The sequence below is a fragment of the Antedon mediterranea genome, chromosome 8 (genome assembly GCF_964355755.1).
Source record: "Antedon mediterranea chromosome 8, ecAntMedi1.1, whole genome shotgun sequence".
Lineage (NCBI taxonomy): Eukaryota > Metazoa > Echinodermata > Crinoidea > Comatulida > Antedonidae > Antedon > Antedon mediterranea.
In genome coordinates this window covers 20101871-20124769 of record NC_092677.1, presented here as the reverse complement: position 1 = coordinate 20124769, position 22899 = coordinate 20101871, and the positions used below count along the sequence as shown (strand labels likewise).

General features: G+C 34.8%; 2 protein-coding genes across 2 annotated transcripts in view; both read right to left on the bottom strand.

Moving 5' to 3' along the window:
• LOC140056048 (DENN domain-containing protein 11-like) overlaps positions 1–22088 on the bottom strand; it is a 53489-nt gene extending 31401 nt beyond the window's left edge. The window contains exons 1-4 of the mRNA XM_072101277.1: positions 21792–22088; positions 6599–6698; positions 3594–3752; positions 948–1086 (exon numbers count right to left, since the gene is read on the bottom strand). Coding sequence (XP_071957378.1) covers positions 948–1086; positions 3594–3752; positions 6599–6698; positions 21792–22056 — 663 coding nt within the window. The 5' untranslated portion in view covers positions 22057–22088. The remainder of the gene's footprint in view (positions 1–947; positions 1087–3593; positions 3753–6598; positions 6699–21791) is intronic.
• LOC140056575 (52 kDa repressor of the inhibitor of the protein kinase-like) lies at positions 7571–10845 on the bottom strand. The gene has a single exon (XM_072101997.1). The coding sequence runs from the start codon at positions 10323–10325 to the stop codon at positions 8145–8147; it is 2181 nt and encodes a 726-aa protein (XP_071958098.1). The 5' UTR covers positions 10326–10845; the 3' UTR covers positions 7571–8144.
• Positions 22089–22899: the final 811 nt, after the last annotated feature.

The following is a 22899-nucleotide window of genomic DNA, read 5'->3' as shown; positions in this document are numbered from 1 at the left end:
TGTAAGCAAAACGACCACACATCGTAAGCAACCACCTCCCTCTTTTAAGGGACCACAGTCTTTTTCACTCTATTTTAAGGACCGCTTCTCATAATTGACCATCTTCCATCACGTGACCACCTCTATTGAACGACCACCATCTCTTTGAAGGCACCGCTTCTCATAATTGACCACCTCTCGTAAGCGACCGCCTCTCTTAACGACCACAACTCTAATCAATGAAGACCTCTATTACAGGACCGTTTCTCATAACTGACCACCTCTTGAATGGGGTTCTATAGCACAAAAAAAAACAGGTCGATCGGTCACTTTTTGATAAAGGCACCAAATTTGGTAGACATGTCCTATGACATGAAATAAAAAATGAATGAAAAGCAGTCCCTTTAAAGAGAGGATGTGATCACTTCCAATTAATATGAGAAGCGGTCGATTAACAGAGATGGTGGTCGTTTAATAGAGGGGGTCATTTACAAGAGGTGGTCGTTACTGGAGGTGGTCCCTTAAAAGAGGTGGTCACTTACGAGAGGTGTGGTCGTTAAGAGTGGTAGTCGCTTACGAGAGGTGGTTGATTATGAAAAGTGGTCCTTAAGAGAGGAGGTGATCACTTCCGAGAGGTGATTGATAGAAGTGGTTCCTTAACAGAGACGGTGGTCGTTCAATAGAGGTGGTCACATACATAAGCTGTTGGTGTTACTACATTAGCTGGAGGTTCTACTACATTAGCGGTGGATTGTTCTACATTAGCTGGCATTTTCTACATTAGCGGTTGTAACAAGACATTTATTATATTAGACTTTGTCTTGACTACTTATCACTGCAGTTGTTTTTGTTGTAATGATGTATAAAGAGAATTTTTCATGTAATCTCACATTCCCTGCTAAGAGCTGCAAGAAGTTCATAAAATACAACATGTATTAACATTACACTATTAGGCGAAACTCACTTACCATCATTGCAGGCAACACTCTACATTCAGATGATGATGGATTTACAGTGGATAATGAAGTAGAAATAGGTAGAGATCCTTTATGGTCTGCATAAAAGGCTCTAAGCTGCTCATAATGCTGAGGGGTCCCAAGTTGATGTCTGTTGGTCAAATATCAAATGTTATTCATTAAATATGTGGTATGAATGTCAATTTCTCTGGTACTAAATAGAGTACAGTAGTTGGTTTTCCAGTACGTTAATTAACGTTTACTAGAAAATGTAACTGAATGTTTGGAGAAATTTGTAGTATGTGCCTATTTACTTTACTGTTCTTACTGATAGTGTTTAATGCTCAAGGGCCCTTAAAGCACTTCACATTATTACCCCTGTCATTTTTGGATCAAACATGTATGTAAACATACTTCCATAATTTTGTAGTTAGTAATCAACGCAGACATGTTTTGACCACCAGGTACCCATCTGTATGCCTGGGTGGGGAGAGGCAAACATTAGTAAAAGTATTTTGCCCAACAACACAAGCAATGCGACCAACGCCAATAGTGAGCTTTAGCGTTAGAATAGTAGACAAAAGTAAATGGTAGACAAAAATTCATTATCGCAACTATATTTTTGGTCAATTTAATGTTCAGTCTAATAGGAACAACGTTTATGATGTCATTAAAAAACTTTTTAAGAATAATATCGACCATTTATAAAGCCCTCTTTACAGGTGTCTCACAGCGCAACATGAAAAGAATAACTATTGAAATAGGTGAGTTTTCAGGAGAGATTTGAATTGAAAAGGGGATGGAGTGTAACTGATGGAAGAATAAAAAAATTGCTAATCAGTACGACATGAATGTTTTTCATTTTCAGTTGTGTTAACTATTAAACATCATATTTTTCATTATATTATGTGTAACTGTACAGCTATAAATTCACTGGAATAGATGGACCTTTGTTTACATGTCTTGATCAATTTTAAGCATTAATTCTTGGAACTGACGATTTTCTTTTTCCTTGTATCGGAAAACTTTTACACAATTCTTTTTTTTCAATACAGTAATTAGTTTTTACAATTTTTACAGATTGTGAACCTACAGTTGACAGTGAATATGAGCAATCAAGTAGTTCAGATGAGTTTTCGATTACGTCATAGTTGCGCAGCATAACGTATGTTTGATTATACAATTTTTTTTTATTGATCATAAATTTAGAACCAAAAAACTTTACTCTTTATTCTTTATTCATCTCATAAACAAAAACAAGTGAGGAGTAAAACATGTTTTAAACGATGAAAGGGACCTCCAAGAAACCCTAAGGGGCTTGTGATAGGAGGCCCACTAAAACTAGTTACATTAATAAATAAATAAATAAAAAATAAATAAATAAAATAGACGAGTAGACCATAAATTATAACATGGGACGCGCGAGAGAGAAAGTTAGGGAATACCATTGTCAGGACAACCAAATACCAGATGAGGTTCTAAACAGAAGCAGAAAGGTTAAATGAACCCACATAGGCCAACAACTGTACATTACATGATACATACATATGCATGCATGTAATCATGGCATAATATAGACATTAGCTTAGTATAAATTAATATAAGTTAATAAGAGAAAGTTTATATTTCATCTTAAAAATAGCAAACGATGAAGCTTGTTTAAGCGTGGTGTCAATGCTGTTCCATATTTCAGGAGCAACACATAGCATTAAGACTAGTACATTTAAGTTTTCTTTTCTTTAACTTTAGTCTAGTTTTACCTCTAGTGTTATAATTGTGTTTGTGCGATTCTTTTCCAAAGAAACTTAATAAAATTATAATCTATATCAAAGATCAACTTTCTATGGAGTAAAAATGGCGTGTTGCATACAAAATTACGCGCGCACACGTGTTTAAAATTATGGAATGCGCAAAATTAATTTCTAATGAATTTTGCGTACATTTCAGGTCATTTTGAGCATTTCAAAATTTTCTAATTTGTTTCCGTTTTGCACACGCACTTGTGTGCACAGCTAATTGTACAAAGCGTAGAAAAATGGTTTTTGCATTTGATTTTTGTTTTTCATACCTTTTGTAGTAGATAATTTCATTCAGTTTGATGAACTTTTTCATTTTTAAAATTGCAGACATGAATTCATAAAAATGTTGTCTACCGGATGTCATGACGTCATCATGGCCAGTTGAATTCAAAAAGTCTGATTTTCATCTGTTTCATAAAAATTCACCATATTTAAAATAGCGCGCAACTTACTTTTTCGTGCCCAAAATTCTTCAAATTTTGGTTAATGTAATTATTTAGATAATTATCTTCTAAAATTGCTATCTTCATGTTATATTTTGATGACGTCAACATGTTAAAAATTGGATTGAAGATGGGTCTCGTAATTTCATCTATGCTATGTGTATATTTAGTGTAAATATTGTTATGCTTTATGACACAAAATAGGTACAATTCAGCACTGTAAACATATTTAATACTGTCTGTCATAGGATGGCATAATATTTGCTGTTCATATTTTAACGTATGTGCAAAGTGACGAGTTCATATCTAGTTATAGTGTTATACTGTACAATTGCTTCTGTCGTACAATTGCTTCTGTCATACAATTGTAATTTGCACAATTTCTGTCAAAGTCAAATATTTTGAATTGGACATACCTTACTTGATTTTCAAGAAATTGCATGTGTCTATATAATGTGGTGTAAGACGTTGCTAGAATACCAACAGATTTCATTCTTGCGCCTCGTTCTTCTAAACTTTCTACTTTAATTTTCTCGTAACAACTAAGTCCGTAATAGTTATCTTTCTTAAAAAATCTGAAATAAGGTTTACATTACAATAAACAATCTACAAACAATTGTTGTTTGATAAGGATTCAACTAATGATGAATTACTGTAACTGTAAAAATATATATATATATATATAAATGTTCGGTTCAATGTAACCGTCTAAAAAGTGCTCAATACGGTAAAGTAGAGCTAAAATATACGTTAAGTCTGGAAAAGAAGTAAAAACTACAGTTTGGTCTCTACAGGCTTGTTTCGGGAGTCGTGCAACTCACTCATCAGGAGACTATAATGAGAAGAATCAATTACAACGTTGCTTATAAGCACATTTACTTGTAGAATTAGCATTTACAGGTGATATGTTTTGGAATGTCAGCTGTTATGTAACAATGCTTTCTTTCTGTGCCGGCAGGCGGACACAAGTTTGTTACGTTTGTTTAATGTCGATAATTCAGGGTGGCGGATGATAAATAATTTCTCTTTGAGGCAGAGGTTGCATTTTTTGTTTGCGCTACTATATGCTTTAGTAGATGCCAAGATGCGCCATGAGATTGAATAGCCTGTGTTGTTGTCCTTGAGTGTCCAAATATGTTTACTGAGTTCGGTTGAGTTTCTAGAACGTGTATTACGGAATGACGAGGTGTGATTTCTGTATCGTGTTTTAAAATCATTTTCAGTGAGTCAGATATAAGTTTCCGAGGTGGATTTGTCTTTGCGTGTAACTGTGGCTTGGTATATTACAGATGATTGTAAGCAATTTCCGTTTAGCGGGCATGTGTTTTTCTGTCGGCAGTTGCATGTTTTGTTTTCTTGCGTGTTTTTCACGGATGTTGTTTCGGGCTGGTTGAGTATTCTCTTGTTGTGACTGTCTATTATCTGTTTCATATTGTTCATACAACTGTAGCTAATCTTGATAGTGTTTCGGTTGAAGATTTTTCTTAGTTTGTTATCTTTTGGAAAATGTTTGTCTACTAGGGATAGGAATTTCTGTCCAATGTTTGTGCTGACGTTTTTGCTGAACCGTGGGTTGTACCACAGAATGTCGTTTCGTTTTCTGTTTTTTCGTCTTGTCTGGGTTACCGGCTCGTATTTTAGTGTGTACTGGTATCCACTGTCGTTGAGAGTTTTCTGGTATACAGGGGCGGCTTGGTTGAATGAATTCTTGTCGGGTGACAAGGACGAGAGTCGTTTGTTTATTTCGGCGGGTATATTCTTTAGGATGGTCGGTGGGTGGTTACTTTGTTGATGGATGTACTGTAACGTGGCGTTTGGTTTGGTGTAGGGCTGGTATGTGTTCTTCGCTAGGTTGAGTGTGACGTCTAAGAAGTTGATGACTTGTTTGTTTGCTTCTATGGTAATGCGTAGGCCGTTATCTTTGAATATTTGACATATGTCTTTTTTAATATTTTCTGTGCTTTTAGGTGTGGTGTCTGTGACTGCAAGGCCGTCATCTCTGTAAAGTCCTATGTTGATTTCTAGTTTCTGTTGTAATTGGTGTAACAGGAAGCTTCCAACAAGTTCACATGTTTCTGCGCCATCATAACTACCCATAGTCACATCGAATGCTGTGGGGCCTTTCTTTTGCCATGGTTGCTGTTTGTGTGATAGTACTGATTTTTTGGTATGTACGATGATGTCTCTGTCGTCGTTGGCAATATCATCGTATCTATTAGCGAAGTCTAGTGCTTTATTCAGTAGGTCATTGCTGATAGAGGGGTAAAATTCTACGATGTCGAAGCATATAAAGTTGTGTTGTTGTTTCTTGTCGATGCTCTTAAACCATTCGATGACCGATGAGGTATTTTTCCATTGATTGGTGCAAAGTTTTGATGTAATTTTGCTGTTAATACGATCGAGTATAGTTTTGCTTATCTTGCCTATCTCTGATTTGGTCGGGTTTATTAATCGGCAAGTAGGTTTGTTAGTGAAGTTCGGTTTGTGGTCTTTGAGGGTTATGAAAGCATCTTTATTTGCAGTTGTATCCACTCTGTCAGCGATGTTCAATTTTGTTGCAATACTTTTGTTTTTTCTATGAATCGTTTGTACGAGTGCAGGTTCTGCTTTCTTGTATGATTTGGTGATGTTTTCTTCTAGGAGGTTGTCATACGTCGGTGGGTCTAGTTTGTAGAAATTTGTGGTTTTGTCGGCTGCAATTAAAAGTTTGGGCTCGTTTTCAATTTTCTTGGAGTCGGTTTTTAACTTGTTGAGTAGAGGGTTGTCTGCGTTTTTTAATGTTGTCGATTGTATCAGATGGAGTATGTCATCTTCGAATTCGTATAGTTCATCGATCGGTGGTGGGTTTTTGGTAGACTTGAAGCCAAATGTTTGCTTGGATGATGCGGTGGTGCTGGAATTAAGGAAGAAGTGGGCCTTCCATCGCATTCTACGTAAAAATTGCTCAGTTTTTTCGATAAGTCGTTGTAAATAGTCCTTCTGTGATGGTAATGGGACGTTCTTCGTTGAGTAGTCAATGCTGAATCTCTCCATAGCGGTTTATTGTAGAGTGCTCGACAAATATATTTATTCCTGTCCACCCAGGCAGCACTTGCCAGTTCTTATACTATGACGTTATCCAAATTCTTTCACTTGCACTGATGAAGGGCTAGTGTTGCCCGAAAGCTCTGCTAACTTTTCTGGCTGTTTTACTTTATCGTTTTGATTTAGCTTTTCGCTTTTTTTTTTGTTATCTCCATTGAGATCCAGCCACTGATTGTCATTTTTTCAGTAATTTGCCTTTGGATTTATATATAGGCTATATGGTTATATTGATATTGCTGCAGTTCAACATTAAAAAATTACTTTAAAAATCTCTCATTATCAGCAGATTTAAGGATCCATTTAATACTAACATTTATTAAGCATACTTAATACATACATAAAATCTGAATTGACAGTGTGTGATCCACTTGCCATAGCTTTAAATTCAACACCTTCTAAATCAATATCTTCTGGAGTACTCCACTCAATCACATTACCTTAAATGATATAAACGAAATGAATGCTTTGAATTGAAGTGTAAATACCAGGAAACTTTGCTTCCATCTATATATTAATACTAGTATAAATTGGTCACATTTACGTATCTCTTCCAAAATTATTTAATTCGCAGTGTAATACAACATTTTTACTATATGCAATTGGAAATGCTGTTTTTCTGTAGGCTACTATTGACCCTGGTAAAAAAATCAAAGTTAAAAATCGTTAAAATCTTCAATCGTTGATGTTCAACCTAGTTCAACTTCAACATTACGACCGTTAAAACTGACTCAAATGGTTCGCAAATTACATCATCCTAGTTTGTGAAAAAATATGTACGCGCTGACAATTCTTGAATTTTAACAACACAACAATGTTTTTCACCATTTTTGTACTCGTTTAAATGTAAAGTCTGATATTTCAAAATAACAAGTGTAAGTAAAACTAAATTATAATATAAAAAAGACCGGCATTGGCTTCGCAACACTTCACATCCGTGTGTCCCAGCAACACTCTAAAGAACCAAGAAACCATTAGCCTGGGTGCAGAACAGTTAATATACACATTTGCGGGAAAAAAGGATAGGAAAATTTTTTTTTTCTGATAAAGCATACCATATAGAATGTCAGAAAAAAAAAATTTGTTATGGCACTTTTAAATTTTGGCCCATATAACACACACACAAATGCCTATTAACACACACAATACCTATTTATAGGGGAAACCAGGGGCGCAGCCAGCCAAAAAATAAAGGGGGGGTCAACCAATATCTAAGTATTTTGCGAGCGAAGCGAGCAACCATGGGCTGGGGGCCAAGGGCCCCCGGTCGGGGTCCAGGGGGCGAAGCCCCCTGGAAGCTTTGGCGGTCTAGGGCAATCTAGATCATTTGAATCGGTTTACGCACACACAAATATGACAATGTTAACACTAATAAACTGCAACAAAGAAAACAAAAAACAACTCTCATTTTCATTACAGAACATTTTTATATTCCAGGCTGCCACAGATAGCCTACAAACACTTTTTTTTTGCTTGTTTGTTGATTTGGGTAGAGAGGCTGTAAACTCAGAGGAAGAATTATTTGAATTCCTCCCTTTTCACCAATACAAAAGTTGCATGAAATGAAAGTAGAGATGCAAAAGTTTGAAAAAAGAAATTAGAATGATAGCATGGAGTGATATTATTAAATGAGAACCGTAAGGTTAGAGTCCATACACTGTGCAAGTCCAAGAAGCTATCTTGGCTCCGTGTGTATGTGAGACGCTTCATACCCATCCGTATTATACGCATTACACTAACGTATTTATCGCCTGTACACACAATATTTTGTTTAAAAATATACCTATTTTGTTGAATGTATAGTATAGTATAGGTGATAGCTTATAATTCTAATAACTAACTTCTAAATTAGTATTATACATTTTACGTTAGTTACTAACGGCGCTCTAGACATCGCGTGATGCATCTTTAAACAATAAGTGTGCATTTTGAAACATTCTTCTTGGCTTTTGGAGACAGAATTCGCGAATGACATTCTCTGTATTTATTTTCATGTTAAAGTGTATGTTCATGAGGCACAATCCCGAAAGCCGCTCATAAGACATGTGATTTCGCAAACAGGTTTTCGTTCTCCGTAAAGTCGAAAAACTCCGCTCAGCTTCAGCAGACGTTACGGGCAGTACACATGCGATTAGAAGAAGTGCACGCACATTCGGGAACACATCAGGATCCGCTAATTTTACAATAGCTTCCGTTAATGTAGCAGGGAGCTCTTGTTGCTGCGAACACAGTCGCTTCCATCGCTGAAGCTCGGAATGAAGATGTTCGTGTCTTGGCAGATCATCGTACCAAAATTCAAGTTCTTTGAAGACTTCTTCAACATTACACTTAACAATAGACTCGGGTGCTACGCCAAATATTTTAAAGCATGGCCTGTTATCGGCAGAAAAACGGGTTTTTAACTCGGTTTGTAAATGATCAAGAAGTTGAATTGGTAATACTGCTCGGTAGTAATCTTCCACAGTGTCTCCAGGATGATTTGATCTGTGTTGTTGTCTCATTGTCGCTACTGATCTTGGTTTAACAACATTAGCACCAACTTTATCAGCTAGTTTTTCTGCTTCTACAAACCAACGGGAAAACTCACTTTCGATGTTGTCTCGTAACAACTGCAAGGTACTTTCGGCGTCCGATATAAGATTGGTTGCATGGAAAATATCCAATGACCGTTTCTGCAATTTTGTTGCAAGTGGCTTTACAATCTCAAGGACATATAGGACAGTAGTAAGTGTAATTATTGTTTTGAAATTTGTGTGACTATGATGTAATCCATTTGCCATGATTTTGTCCTCTTTACTCCATGCCCAACCACCCGTTAGTCGCTCATAAAGATGGGGGTTTGTTATTGCATCCATGCAAATTACGATATATTCGTAAAAAGCTTTATATGTATCAAGACAAGTATGGCGTTCAACCCATCTAGTTTTACATAAACCTTTCAATTTTTCAACCTTATTTTCTGGACAGTACACTTTCAGAATTTCAGTAAAAAATTCTTCTCGTTTTGGACTATTTCGTAAAAACAAAAAGGTTTGATTAATCAAATCAACAAGATCTTTCACCTCCCTGTTCTTGCAGCTTGCAGCTATGGACAGATTTAAACTATGTGCATAACAGTGTGTGTACATCGCTTTTGGAGCAATTTTTCGAATTAAACCTTGAGTTCCTCTGGCGGCGGACATTACTGAAGCACCGTCATAAGCCTGACCACGCATATTTGCCGGATCTAACCCTGCATCTTTCACCATTTTCAGAATACTGTCTGAGATAGCTACTGCAGTGACACGTTGCATCCCACAAAATTCTAAAAAATCTTCATGAATTTTGCAGTTCTTGTCCACATATCTGACGTTCAAACTTATTACTTCATTGTTCGAGCAATCGGTCACCTCATCAGATATAATCGTGAACAAACCTGTCTCGGATTCCTTTATGGCACAAACAATATGTTCTTGTATCTGCTTTCCTATTATTGATATTAACTCGTTCTGAACTGACCATGATACGTACTGGGCATTTTTTTTTCCTTTCAACAAGTGCTCTTTGAGTATTTGATTGTGTTTTGCTTCTAAATTTACCAGTCCTTTGAAAACCCCCTTGTTAACCGTGTCGTCAAAACCCGAATCCCTGTGGCCTCGCAGAGGTAATCCATAAAGACCACAAAACATTACACAGTCAATAATGGACTCGAGTATCTTAATGTTGATTTTCTCATTTTCTCTGGCTTTCTCATCAATTATTGTTTCAATTTTCCTGCTAGGGTTCTTCAACATAGCGAGAAATAATCCTTGATGTTCAAGTGCCATTTTATGATATTTATTTTCATTATGATTAGTAAGTATACCTTTGTCTTTACCTTTGGCATGTTGAAGCTTAGTGAATGGCTTCCCTATTAATGGAGCATTTCTAACCCATGCGTTATCTTTATTTGCAAACAGTAGGCAGGTTAAACAATATCCACCACTCTTAGAAACACTGTACCTAAGCCATTTGAACTCTGAGAACCATGAATTCTGAAAATGTAAAACCTTGCGCTTCCCGTTTTTCAAAATACTTATTGGAGCCATTTCTGATGGGGGTGGTTTGTCAGCTTTGTCAAGCCAATCTGCTTTCTCTGTATCGCTCAAACAATATGTATAATCATTCTGATAAGTCAAGGCAGCAAGACGTCCGATGTCATACTTGCTTATACAAGTTTTCTCAATGGTAGTGTCTGTGTCAAAAGCAGTCAACTCTAGAAAAATAAATGCTTTGACTTAATATTATAATAACACTTGCAGTACTCTAGTCTGCTACTAGATATACCCAAGAGCTCATGTACCTATTGCTATACTCGCGATTATAGTTTAAGATGTAACTTCTTAGACCCAACTAATTGCCTATATGAACACACTAAACACTCTTCTAATGAGAACATATTAATTACCTAATTTACCATCTAAAATATCTTGATCAACGTTACTGGTAGACGCTGAAGAATTTGCGTCAACATGTTCAACCGCCGTTGATTGAATGTCTGCATCTGAATCAGTCAATTCTAGAAACAAATTAAACTTGTTCTTCACTCACGTAAACAGACTTACTACTACCATACTACTTGACTACTTGTATTGTAAGAATAAAAATTGTTGGTGCAATAATATAATTGCAGTACTGTTCTACTAGATACATCCGAGTACCTGATAAGTCACGAGTGACTTCTTGGTTCTAAGATGTGACTTCTTAGACCTAATTAATTGGCTACACAAACACACTACACTTAGTCTTCTAGTAAGAAAAATATACATTATCAAATTTACCATCTAAATTATCTTGATCAACGTTACTGGTAGAAGCTGGAGAATTTGCATCAACATGTTCAACCGCCGTTGATTGATTGTCTGCATTTAATGTAGTCAACTCTAGAAACAAATTATACTTGTTCTTCACTCACGAAAACATATTATATTACTATACTACTATTATTGGCTATTAATATTTAAAATTCTAATAATAAAAGGAAATTAGAATGCAATAATAATATCACTCAAGCAACACATGGTTTTACATGTGTTTCGAACATTTTCGAATCACGGTGCCAAGGCAAAGAGACTGCAATTACAGATGATGGGGTTAACTTAAACTTACTTGGTACTTTAAATTGATTGATGATTGGGAGAGAATTCGTAACTTCGCTATACAGATTATCCGCGTCTGATTGACTGAGAACATGCGCCTAATTAGTCTAGGCGTGTATGCATCAATTAGTAGGCCTAGTAGTACTAGGCCTAGGGCCTACTTGTCAAATCTTTTCAAAATAATGCACTAGCTTCTAACACATACCTATATTATATATATAGCAGTGACATACCTTGCTTACGCCGGTATTTTGGCTTAAAAAATGTTGTCAATTTTGATTGTTGCCTCTTCATTTTTGTTAAATATAGGCCTAACAGATCAACACGAAGTTATTTGCACAGCAACAACACAACGACATTACGTGACACGTGTAGCCTTGTGGACCACGTGTCATCTCAAAAGTTTTTTTTGGGGTTTTGAGTTGATGAAATTGCGTTTTGTTTTGATGGATGACCTGTTTTTATTTTTTTTTCCAAAATAAAAGGGGGGGTCAGGACCCCCGTGACCCCCCCACTGGCTGCGCCCCTGGGAAACCAATTAACGGTTTTTGTTACTTGCAGTTGTGTTTTAATGATTAAAATTAGTAGAGGTTTACTTTAATAACTACTTCTCATAGTAGTTGATGAATCGAGTCGATATGATGACATCATCATGCCAGAATCCAATATGGCGTCCAATTTGGCGGGAAAAAACCCCTTTTTTTTAAAATGCATTTTTTGTCCATACAATGTACAACAATAGACTTACTATCTTAAAACAAAACACGAATCCACACAAATGTACATCTACTTATAGTAATTGTCCCCCTCCCAACATTAGGATGACGGATCAAAGATTTTGATTTATGGGGTTTGGGTGGGAGCGGGGAAGGATTTGAGAGGGCTTAAAAATTGTAGAAGTGATGAATTTAATTTTTGGATCTCTCTCTGGATCAGCCTATGGATAATGCAGATTCACCTATATGCATTTCTCAGACGGAACCGGAACATTTCATGGCTGTTGTTTCTTGCTATCCACCTAAAAATAGACAGCAAATTACCGACCAGGGTGTTAAGCTTTTGGAAAGGATCATGTATATTAAGAGACATCACTTTTGATAATTATTCCTTGCACAACACCAGAGATTGTCCAAGCATTGACCTGAATCCTATAGTGATTTAACCGGCATTTACTCGTCGTATGTACAAGACCAAGTTACTAACTAAGTTATTTCTTTGTTTAACTTTTCTTCATTAAAATATGTTGTTAAAATCTCTACAACCAAACTCTTAAACTTGTGAGTGCAATAGGATTCATATGAATCATATTAGGAAAAGATGAGTCCCACTATCTGATAGTTGGCCCTATTATATGCCATTATAAGGAATCGCTGATCAATGTGAAGTGTCTTTTTGCTTAACCGAACCCTAGGACGTAGATTTTGCAAGGTTTTAATTTGTTCAGATCTCTTTTTTGCATCATTGTACAATTTACAATGTTAAGCTTCTTTAATTATGATTCCTATTGCACTAATTGGTTTGGAACCCACCAAATGAAATTGCAAGTTGTTGATTTTAACAGCTTTAATAAAGAGCAGTTGATCAAAGAAACAGATATATTCGATAGTTTAGTTTTGCAACTTGGTCTTATACAACAATGTAGATTAATTCCAGATTCAGGCCAATGATTGTAACACATTAACACTAATTTTATTACACATTTTTATAAATAATGCATAATTCCAGACCAGTTTGTGCATCTGTATATTGGGGAAGCTGTTGTCAAAATCATTTTTGCAGAGTTCCAGAGTAATTTTGAATATACAGTACTGCAGGTGGAACCGTGATGATAATAATGTTTCACGTATTTGGTTGAACTGGGAATCTCTGGTGTTGTGTAAGGAATAATTTGTAAACCCTTATCGAAAGTGATGTCTCATACACTGATGCATACTCTTAACACCCTGATCAGAATCTGCTATTGTGACATGGATACCAAAAACAACACCCTACCGTGAATTTTCCTTTCCATCTGAAGTGCGTATTTGTTTGAGTCAGCATTATCTGCAACCTATTCTAATGTGTAACGTTAAAAGGAATTTTTCAAAAACTGTTGTTTTTCCCGCCAAATTGACGCCATATTGGATTCTGGCATGATGATGTCATTGTTATCGACTCGATTTATCAACTACTATGAGAAGTAGTTATTAAAGTAAGCCTCAGCTAATTTTAATCATCATAACACAACTCCAAGTAAAAATAAACGTGAATTGGTTTTCCCTATCCCCAATATATAGGTATTTGTGTATGTTAATAGCCATTTGTGTGTGTTACTGTTATATAGGCAAAAATTTAAAAGTGCCGTAAAAATTGTTCCAAGACCCTGGCCCTTTTTTTCTGACATTCTATATGGTAAACTTTATCAGAAAAACGATCGCGTAAAAATGTGTAAATATTCGCTCGATCATCGTTATTTATTTTTAATGATTTGAAAATTCAATGCAACTCAACGCAACTCGTCTTAATGTTACGTCAAAGGGAAAACAGGCTTTAGATTATTGTATTGGCAAATAAAACAGTTTCGTTTCGTTCTATAAAACACACTAGTCCTAGGCTAGGCCTAGCCATATTCAGATAATCTTATGACAAGAAACGTCTGGCCAACTCCTCAGATGCTACCTCCTCCGGTTTACGATGAAATCGGTTTACGATGAAATCGGTCGATTTTTTTTTTCGTACATAAGTTGGGGACTCCCTCATGAAACGTCATAAAATAAACATGAATAATTCATCAGTTAAATTTTCTTGTTCCGTGTGCACCCAAGCGTATAGCAACAAGAAGTGATTACACAAGTGCGGTACGATTCTAGGCCTATCTCCGCTGTTGTTGCGGCGTGCGATTTCATAGAAGAAAAGCGGCGTTTTGTGTGGATTGTCGAAATAATCAGCCTTTAGTTTATGGTGTTTTTAATATAATTTATTACTAAAGAATTACGTGTTAAAATTATAGTTTCTATTAATACTATTAGGCCTAATTATTATTCTCTAAACCCATGTCTATTCTAGGCCTAGTAGAGTAGTAGCTGTTTGGGTGTGTGTGACGTGTGTGTGTTAGGTATGACACAATCCGAGTAATAAGTCAGCAAAATTAAACAATAAACATTACACAAAAATACATTTTTTATTCTCGTGGGTCTAATCTTCCCATCTCATGTGTTCATATACGCGCATTTTTAAAGTTCCTTTGAGTACATGCATATTGTTTGATAATAAAATAGCAGAATTAAAAAAATACAGTACACAAATTATACATTCTTTATTATTGTGGGTCTAAGCTTTCTTTGGGCTATGTCCAATGAATTACTACTTAGTTTAATGTCTTGCCTAGCTGTCGATTAGCCTCGACTCGACACATTTTGTGTGAAGAAGAGTGCGCGAAGGCAATCACGTGAATTGACTTAGAATCCAAGGCCTACTGTAGTAGAAAGTATCGTATCGCAGTTGTGTAATCACTTCTTGTTGCTATACGCTTGGGTGCACACGGAACAACAAATTTAACTGATGAATTATTTATGTTTATTTTGTGACGTTCCATGAGGGGTCCCCAACTTATGTACGAAAAAAAAATCGCTAGCGGGATATACATTTTCTTCGTTTATATAGATTTAATTGATATTTTTGAGGAACTAGATTATTTATGTGGATATTTGGTTAATAAATATTTATTTATATCAATCATTAAATTAATTTTTTTTTGTATTTCACAGGTCTCGGAGAAGGACTGTGTCTTTTCAAAATGGCCATCTAAACACGTTTAAATATTATATTATTAGGCATAATATTATATTAGGCATATAATAATTTACCTCTATTTATATGTGCTGTAATTAATATATTATATAGAGAATATACGTCTGTGTCTTTTATTATGCAAACAATTACGTAAAAGAGAACAATTTATTTAAAAACAATAATGTTTACAATGTATAACCCGTAAAGCCAGCGTATCCATTTTTATACTTATGCATACTGTGGCAGATTATATCATATCCATGTCGTTAACAACATACTATTCGATCACCTTATTTTTATTTCTATTTTATTTATATCCGTTATGTAGGATAATATTAAGTGTATGATGATTATTGTTGAGGCAAATCACACGTATATTTTTATTTCTAATGTTTAAAATAGTTTTTAGTAAAATGATCATTATATGCGGATGGTTAAAAGGCGAGCTACGGAAATAAACCCCCGAAAAAGCCATATCGGAGATGCGCCTTCTATGATCGTGCAGCTGTTTCCTCTAACAATACGTTATTTTGCTGACGGGGTTTCCCCTTTTTAAAAAACATGCACTTGTAGTGTGTCAAATCATGGACAAAACATGTACGATCGTTGTCCATGTCCAGGTAAAGATGACGTCTATTACTAATAACCATACGTTTGAAACGTCTATAGGCCTCCTGCACGTGTTTTTTTAAAATGATGTATATAATTTACGTATACGTACGTCGGCGATACTATAGATTTTAATTTGAATATCTTTTATTTCTTCCTTTATAATACTCATTTAATGTAAATAATTAAGTACAACTCAGTGTCTCACATCCATACGCCCTTCGTAAATATAAATGTTTAAATATTTGTGCAGATTACCTCTTTGAGAATCGTGTCCACCTTTATTATCCATCCATTATTATTCTCATTATTCTATCATTGTACATCATAGTCCTACTGTAGGGCCTGTTATAACGGCATATTATCTATTATTATGTTTTATTATTATCCTAAAACCATGCCCACGTCACTTCAGAGTGGCGGATATCGAATGCAAAAATCATCATCATGCATCATCTTCCTTTATTGCATAAACCTTATTGAGCTGGTATCCACTTGCAGGTATAGAACGTGTTTCGTAATTAACTGTGATTGAAAAATACGCAATAGGCGCGTCTACTTGTTTAAGTATTAAATTATTATTTATTACTGTATTTTCAAAACTTTAAACAGTGGCATGCCAATCTTTTTAAAAACTTGCACAATATTCAATAAAACAAAAAAACATTTTTAAAACGATTTTCTAAAGAACACATTACAATTCATTGAAACCTGTAAGATAAAATGAAACACAAATTATTTATAAAAAATGAGATAAATATTTATATTTATTGTACAATCGAGGTTAAACAAAAATGTCAAATAGCACTATTAGAAATTCCAATATTCAAAATTAACTAAACACATAATGAGCGTTTTCATTAAAAATGTATCTAATGCGCCATATTCAAATTAGCGCGACCAAAATAAAATGCGACCGATATCAAACGTAACTAATATGATAAAAAGCGTATCTAGCGGCGCTCCATACAAAATATCGGATGTTGATTTAATCGCGACCGATTTCAAACGCGGCCGATTTCAAGCGCAACCGATTTCATCTGACACCCCTCCTCCCGTTGTCTAGAAAAAAAATGTCCATGCCATGGATGCCCGCGGCCCCCTACCTAGTCCTAGCTAAGCTAGGCCTACCTAGGCTAGGCCTAAAGAGTCGGCCCTCTCTTTAGCAAAATCCTAGATCGGCCCCTGTTAGAATAGGACTATATTGGAGAGGAAAACGAAATAAACAAAAGCGCATAAAATGTCATGGTTCTTTAGGTGCAGTCATTAGAACTACACTACGACTATCTGCGTTATGCTTGTTACTTTTTTTGGCCGGCGATATCGAAAGCAATCCAGGTCCAGTTTACACTAGACAAGCTACATTGGATGAACTTACTGGTAAACCCACAACGGAAGACGCAACAACACAAGTTGCGCTGAATGCGGGAGGAAATGAACTTCCAATACAAAATATATTAATACAACTACAAACAATGAACACGAAATTGAATAAGAAAATGGATGACATTTCAGGAGATGTTAAAAGCGTAAAAGAAAAAATTGATACACTAAATAGCAACATGGACTCACTAAACGAAAGAATGACAATAATAGAAGAAGAAAATCAACAACTCAAAACAATGAACTTACAATTAATCAAACATATCTGACAAAATTGAAGGTCAAAGCAGACGTAACAACCTGATAGTATATGGAGTAATAGATAGCGAACATGAGAATTGGGATCAGAGTGAGAAGAAAGTAAAAGAACACTTTACAAATGATCTCGGTATTGGTGGGGAGAATATTGAGATTGAGAGGGCACATAGGCTCAACGCAAGATTTAAACCGAGACCGATCATTGTGAAATTCAAAGATTACAAAACTAAAGAAAATGTTCTAAAAGCAAGTAGAACACAACGTCGAAAAATGAACAAAAATGAAGACCGGGGTGAAAGAAGGAAACAAATTACTATCAGCGAAGATTACACAGCAAGAGTTCGTAAGATCAGAAAAAATTTACAACCAAAAATAGATGAAGCTATTAAAAGCGGAAAACCGTTCAAAATAAGATACGATAAACTCATTATTGATGACGAAACTTTTACATATGATATAGATAATGATAAAGTAGTTAAGTATAGTAGATATAAACCTAGATAGGGGTCCGGCCATGGCCCAAACACATATCAAATAAACAACAAATGTAATAATATTATTGGTACAATTGTTGATAATGACGTAAATGACAATAATAATAATAATAAAGGTGAGAATAATAACGAAAATCAGGAAAAAGAAAATATTGACAATACAACTAATAATGGTCAAACAAATGGTATAGATAACGATAACATAAACGCCGACGTTAATAATAGGAATAACAACGTCAATAATAACAATATATATACCAATGTTACAAATAAAAATATAAGTAAAAGTATTTACACGTCCACCTCTTTAAAGACTATTGTGTGGAATATAAATGGTTTAAAAAGTAATTTTAGTGATTGTGAATTTATAAAATTTATTTGTGATTTCGATGTAATATGTTTGGTTGAAACTTGGACAACTTATAGTGATGACTACTACATTAAGGGATATAATTGTATAAGTAAAATGCAAGAAAAGTTACAACACCGTGGTAGAAATACAGGTGGAATTATGATATATTATAAAACTAATATCAAAGTTAAAGAATTACCTAGCTTATCTAAGTATATTATGTGGTTACGAATCAAAACGGAGAACGATTCTATAATAATGGCTGTAGTTTACAGACCACCACAAAACTCCCCATATGCTAATAATAACAATTTATATGAAATACTTACAAACGAATACGCTGAATATTTATATAAATATAATAATAAAAATCTAATATTCATTGTTGGAGACTTCAATGGTAGAACAGGAGATTTATTGGATTATGTCAACAACGATGTATGCCCAATAGATTGGGATAACGAATTATATATTGAAGATGATGAAGATAATGTAAAAATTAGAATTAATGAAGATAACGTCACGAATAATTATGGCATAGATCTTCTCAATTTTTGTAAAGAAACGAATTTAAGAATTGCTAATGGTAGAATTAACCCAATGTATAGTAAAAGCTACACTTTCATAGGACAACAAGGCAAAAGCGTAGTCGATTATATATTGACAAAAGCTGATAACTTCAGGTACATAGAAGATTTGAAAGTAGAAAATAGAATAGAATCTGATCATATGCCAATTACGTTTCAATTAGGCCTACTAACTAAAGATAATATAAAAATAAAAAAATTAAATATTGAAAATTGTCCTAATCCTAAACAAACTAAATTCAATTGGTCAGAAACATATACTGAAACATTTAAATTAAGATTACAGCATAATAAAATCGATGAACTTAAAAATGAAATAACTAACTTGATTAATGATAACCTAATTGATGAAGCGGTTTCAACTGTAGGTAGATTGTATGAATATGCATATAAAGGAATTATCCATAGGAATTCCAACAATAAAACAACTAAAGCTAAAGACACATGGTATGACAATCAATGTCTTGCACTTAAAAACAAAGTTCGAAGAAATTTAAATAGATTCCGACACAATCGTACACAAACATTGCTTAATGCATACCTGGAAATAAAAAAAGAATATAAAACATTAATAAAAAATAAGAAATACAGCTATATTAAAAGATCACGTACAGAATTGATTAGATCATTAGGAGAAAAAAACTCCAAATCATTCTGGATTAAACTAAAACAAACAAAACCAAATTTTCCAAGTAACATATGTATTAATACATGGCGCACTCATTTCGAATCCTTATTTCATATTGATGAAAATAGAGATAATCAAAATGTAGAAAGTATCATTAATGATGAACCTGCTGTAAATGAAAACGAACCTAACCTAAATAATGACATTACAGTAGATGAGGTAATTCATGCCATTAAATCCCAAAAAACAGGTAAATCACCTGGAATCGATGGATTATTACCAGAACTTTTTATACACTCATCTCAAAATGTAATCAATCTAATAACAAAATTATATAATATAATTTATAATACAGGACAGTTTCCACAGCAATGGGCAACCAGCCTTATTGTCCCAATATTTAAAAAAGGTGACACAGAACAACCAGAGAATTATAGAGGAATATCACTTATTCCTGTTTTTGCTAAAATTTTCTTACATATTATCAATAAAAGATTACAATTTTGGGCAGAAGATAATAACATTCTACATCAGGAACAAGCCGGTTTTAGAAAGGGGTTCAGAACATCGGATAATGTATTTATTCTTAACACAATCATTAATAAATACCTAGGAAAAAAACGTGGGAAAGTATATGTTGCTTTCATTGATTTTAAACGAGCCTTTGACTCCGTAGGACATCAATATCTTCACATAAAACTAAAAAATTCAGGAGTAAAAGGAAAAATGTTAAACGTTATTAATTCAATGTACAATAAGTTATCAGCACATGTTAAGGTCGACGGCAATATTAGTAATTCTTTCAAATGTCTAATAGGTATACAACAGGGTTCGCCACTCTCGTCCTTTTTATTTAATGTTTTTATTAATGATTTGAGTGAAACATTAAATGAGGGAGGCGACGAGCATAGAATCCAAATAGGAAATCTAAAAATTAATCATTTACTCTATGCAGATGACCTTATGTTATTTGGTGATACCGTTTATGGTCTACAATATTATTTAAACAAGTTATCTACCTATTGTACAAGATGGGAAGTAACTGTCAATGTTAACAAGAGTAATATTATGGTGTTTAAGAATGGTGGTAATCTTAACAAATTTGAAAAATGGAATTACAATGGAAATACAGTTGACATTGTCAAATCCTTTAAATATTTAGGAGTTGTTTTCAACTCAAATGGTAATTGGAATAAAGCCAAAGAATACAAAATTTGTCAACAAGCTAATAAGGCTTTGTTCACATTAAAAGGATTGACCCATAGACGTTTTGGTAACCTCCAAGTTAATATATGGAACCATATATTTGATGTTAAGATTATGCCAATCTTACTTTATGGTAGCGAAATATGGGGTTTAAATGATATATCAGTATTAGAGAAAGTTCATCTAAGATTCTGTAAATACATTCTAGGAATAGGTAATTCTGCACCAAGTGTTGCAGTGAGAGGAGAATGTGGAAGATTCACTATCCAAATTCAAATTATCATTAATATAATTCGTTATTGGCTTAGAGTAATCCAAATGGATAATGACAAATTTATTAAACAATGTTATGATTTTCAATATAGAAAAGCTCAAAGAAATGAGCAATATTGGGCCAATGACGTAAAACAAATACTATGCATAAATGGATTTGGTAACATATGGTACTCACAACAGGTTAATAATATATATACTTTTATTTCAAATTTTAAACAAAGGCTTACAGATATTGAACGACAGAAATTCTACGAAGATACTAGGATACACTCTAAGCTCCAATATTACAAGCACGTTAAATATAAGTTTGGAATTGAAGAATATCTAACGAAAGTAACAAATTACAAACATAGACAAATCATGACTAAGATACGACTAGGAATTTTAGAATTAGAAATTGAAAAAGGAAGATGGAATTGTATAAATAGAAATGAAAGATTATGCAAATTATGTGCTTTACAATCAATTGAAGATGAATATCATTTCACTTTAGTTTGTCCATTTTATTCAGATATTAGAACTAAATATATGTTTTCCTTTTATTTATACAAACAACCCAACTAAATTAAAATATATTTATCTTATGTCTGCCACAAATACTGATCTTATTGTTAAACTTGGAAAATATTTATTTTTTTCATTTAAACGTAGAACAGAATTTTTAAACGCACTCAACTGATATTTATTTAATATTGTATTACATTGTATATTATTTGGGCCAAAGGCCATATATAATAAATGTTTCTTGGATCTCCAAGAAAGAATGAATGAATGTTAGTACTGTAGTAACGGATTCTAGGCCTAGGCATACTCTACAGTATGTGTTAGATAGACGGGGAAGATGCTACGTACCTGACCGAGTATCAAACGCCACCACAAATATAGCTATAATATTTGCACTCAGTTCAGATAAATCACGTACTCTTTGAAGGCCTACGTCAGCGACACACACATGACCACAAGATGCTGCTAAATTCTCTTCTTCAGAATCCTTTTTAAATTCGTTTGTAATAGTTTTAGAGCCAGTGAATATACCTTGGTTTTTAAACTGACTTTTTGGCTGCAAAACTTCAGTAGAAATTTGATCAAAATCCACAAGAAGCGGAGTTTTCTCCATATTTACCGTTCCAAAAAACGGGTGCAGGTCAAGTCGGCCCCAAACCGTCTCGGCCCCGCGTCAAGTCGGCCCCGCGTCAAGTCGGCCCCGCGTCAAGTCGGCCCCGCGTCAAGTCGGCCCCGCGTCAAGTCGGCCCCGCGTCAAGTCGGCCCCGCGTCAAGTCGGCCCCGCGTCAAGTCGGCCCCGCGTCAAGTCGGCCCCGCGTCAAGTCGGCCCCGCGTCAAGTCGGTCCCGCGTCAAGTCGGTCCCGCGTCAAGTCGGCCCCACGTCAACTCGGCCTCAAGTCAACTCGGCCTCAAGTCAACTCGGCCTCAAGTCAACTCGGCCTCAAGTCAACTCGGCCTCAAGTCAACTCGGCCTCACGTCAACTCGGCCAAAAACGAATCGGTCAACTCGGCCACAATAAAGTATGGAACGCAAAAAGTGCTTAATATTATTATGATTATTACTATCCACTCTTTAAAAAAAATTAAGAAATAAGAAAATAAAAAAATGATATCATTGCCGATATGAATAGAAGTACCCGCGTTTTACAAAAACAAGTGCAGGTACCACATTTTAGTAAATCGAAGACCATCATGGACCTATTATAGCTGGTTCCACCATTTGGCCATAGAAAAATGATCGTACTGTACATCGTTTTTGTCCATGATTTGCGTTTTTAAAAAAGGGGAATCCCCCGGTCAGCGAAAACGTAGCAGTTGTAGATATTGAAATAGCTGCCAAAGGCACAGGAGGGAGGCGCAGCTACGAATTGGTTTCAGATGTTGTCGCCTAATCAAATGCATACACTGAAGAAATCTACGGGTGATTCAACCATAGAGTTAATTTTAACATTAATTA

Coding starts and splice junctions, on each gene's coding strand:
- LOC140056575 (XM_072101997.1), bottom strand. CDS start 10,325: ATGGCTCCAATAAGTATTTTGAAAAACGGGAAGCGCAAGGTTTTACAT.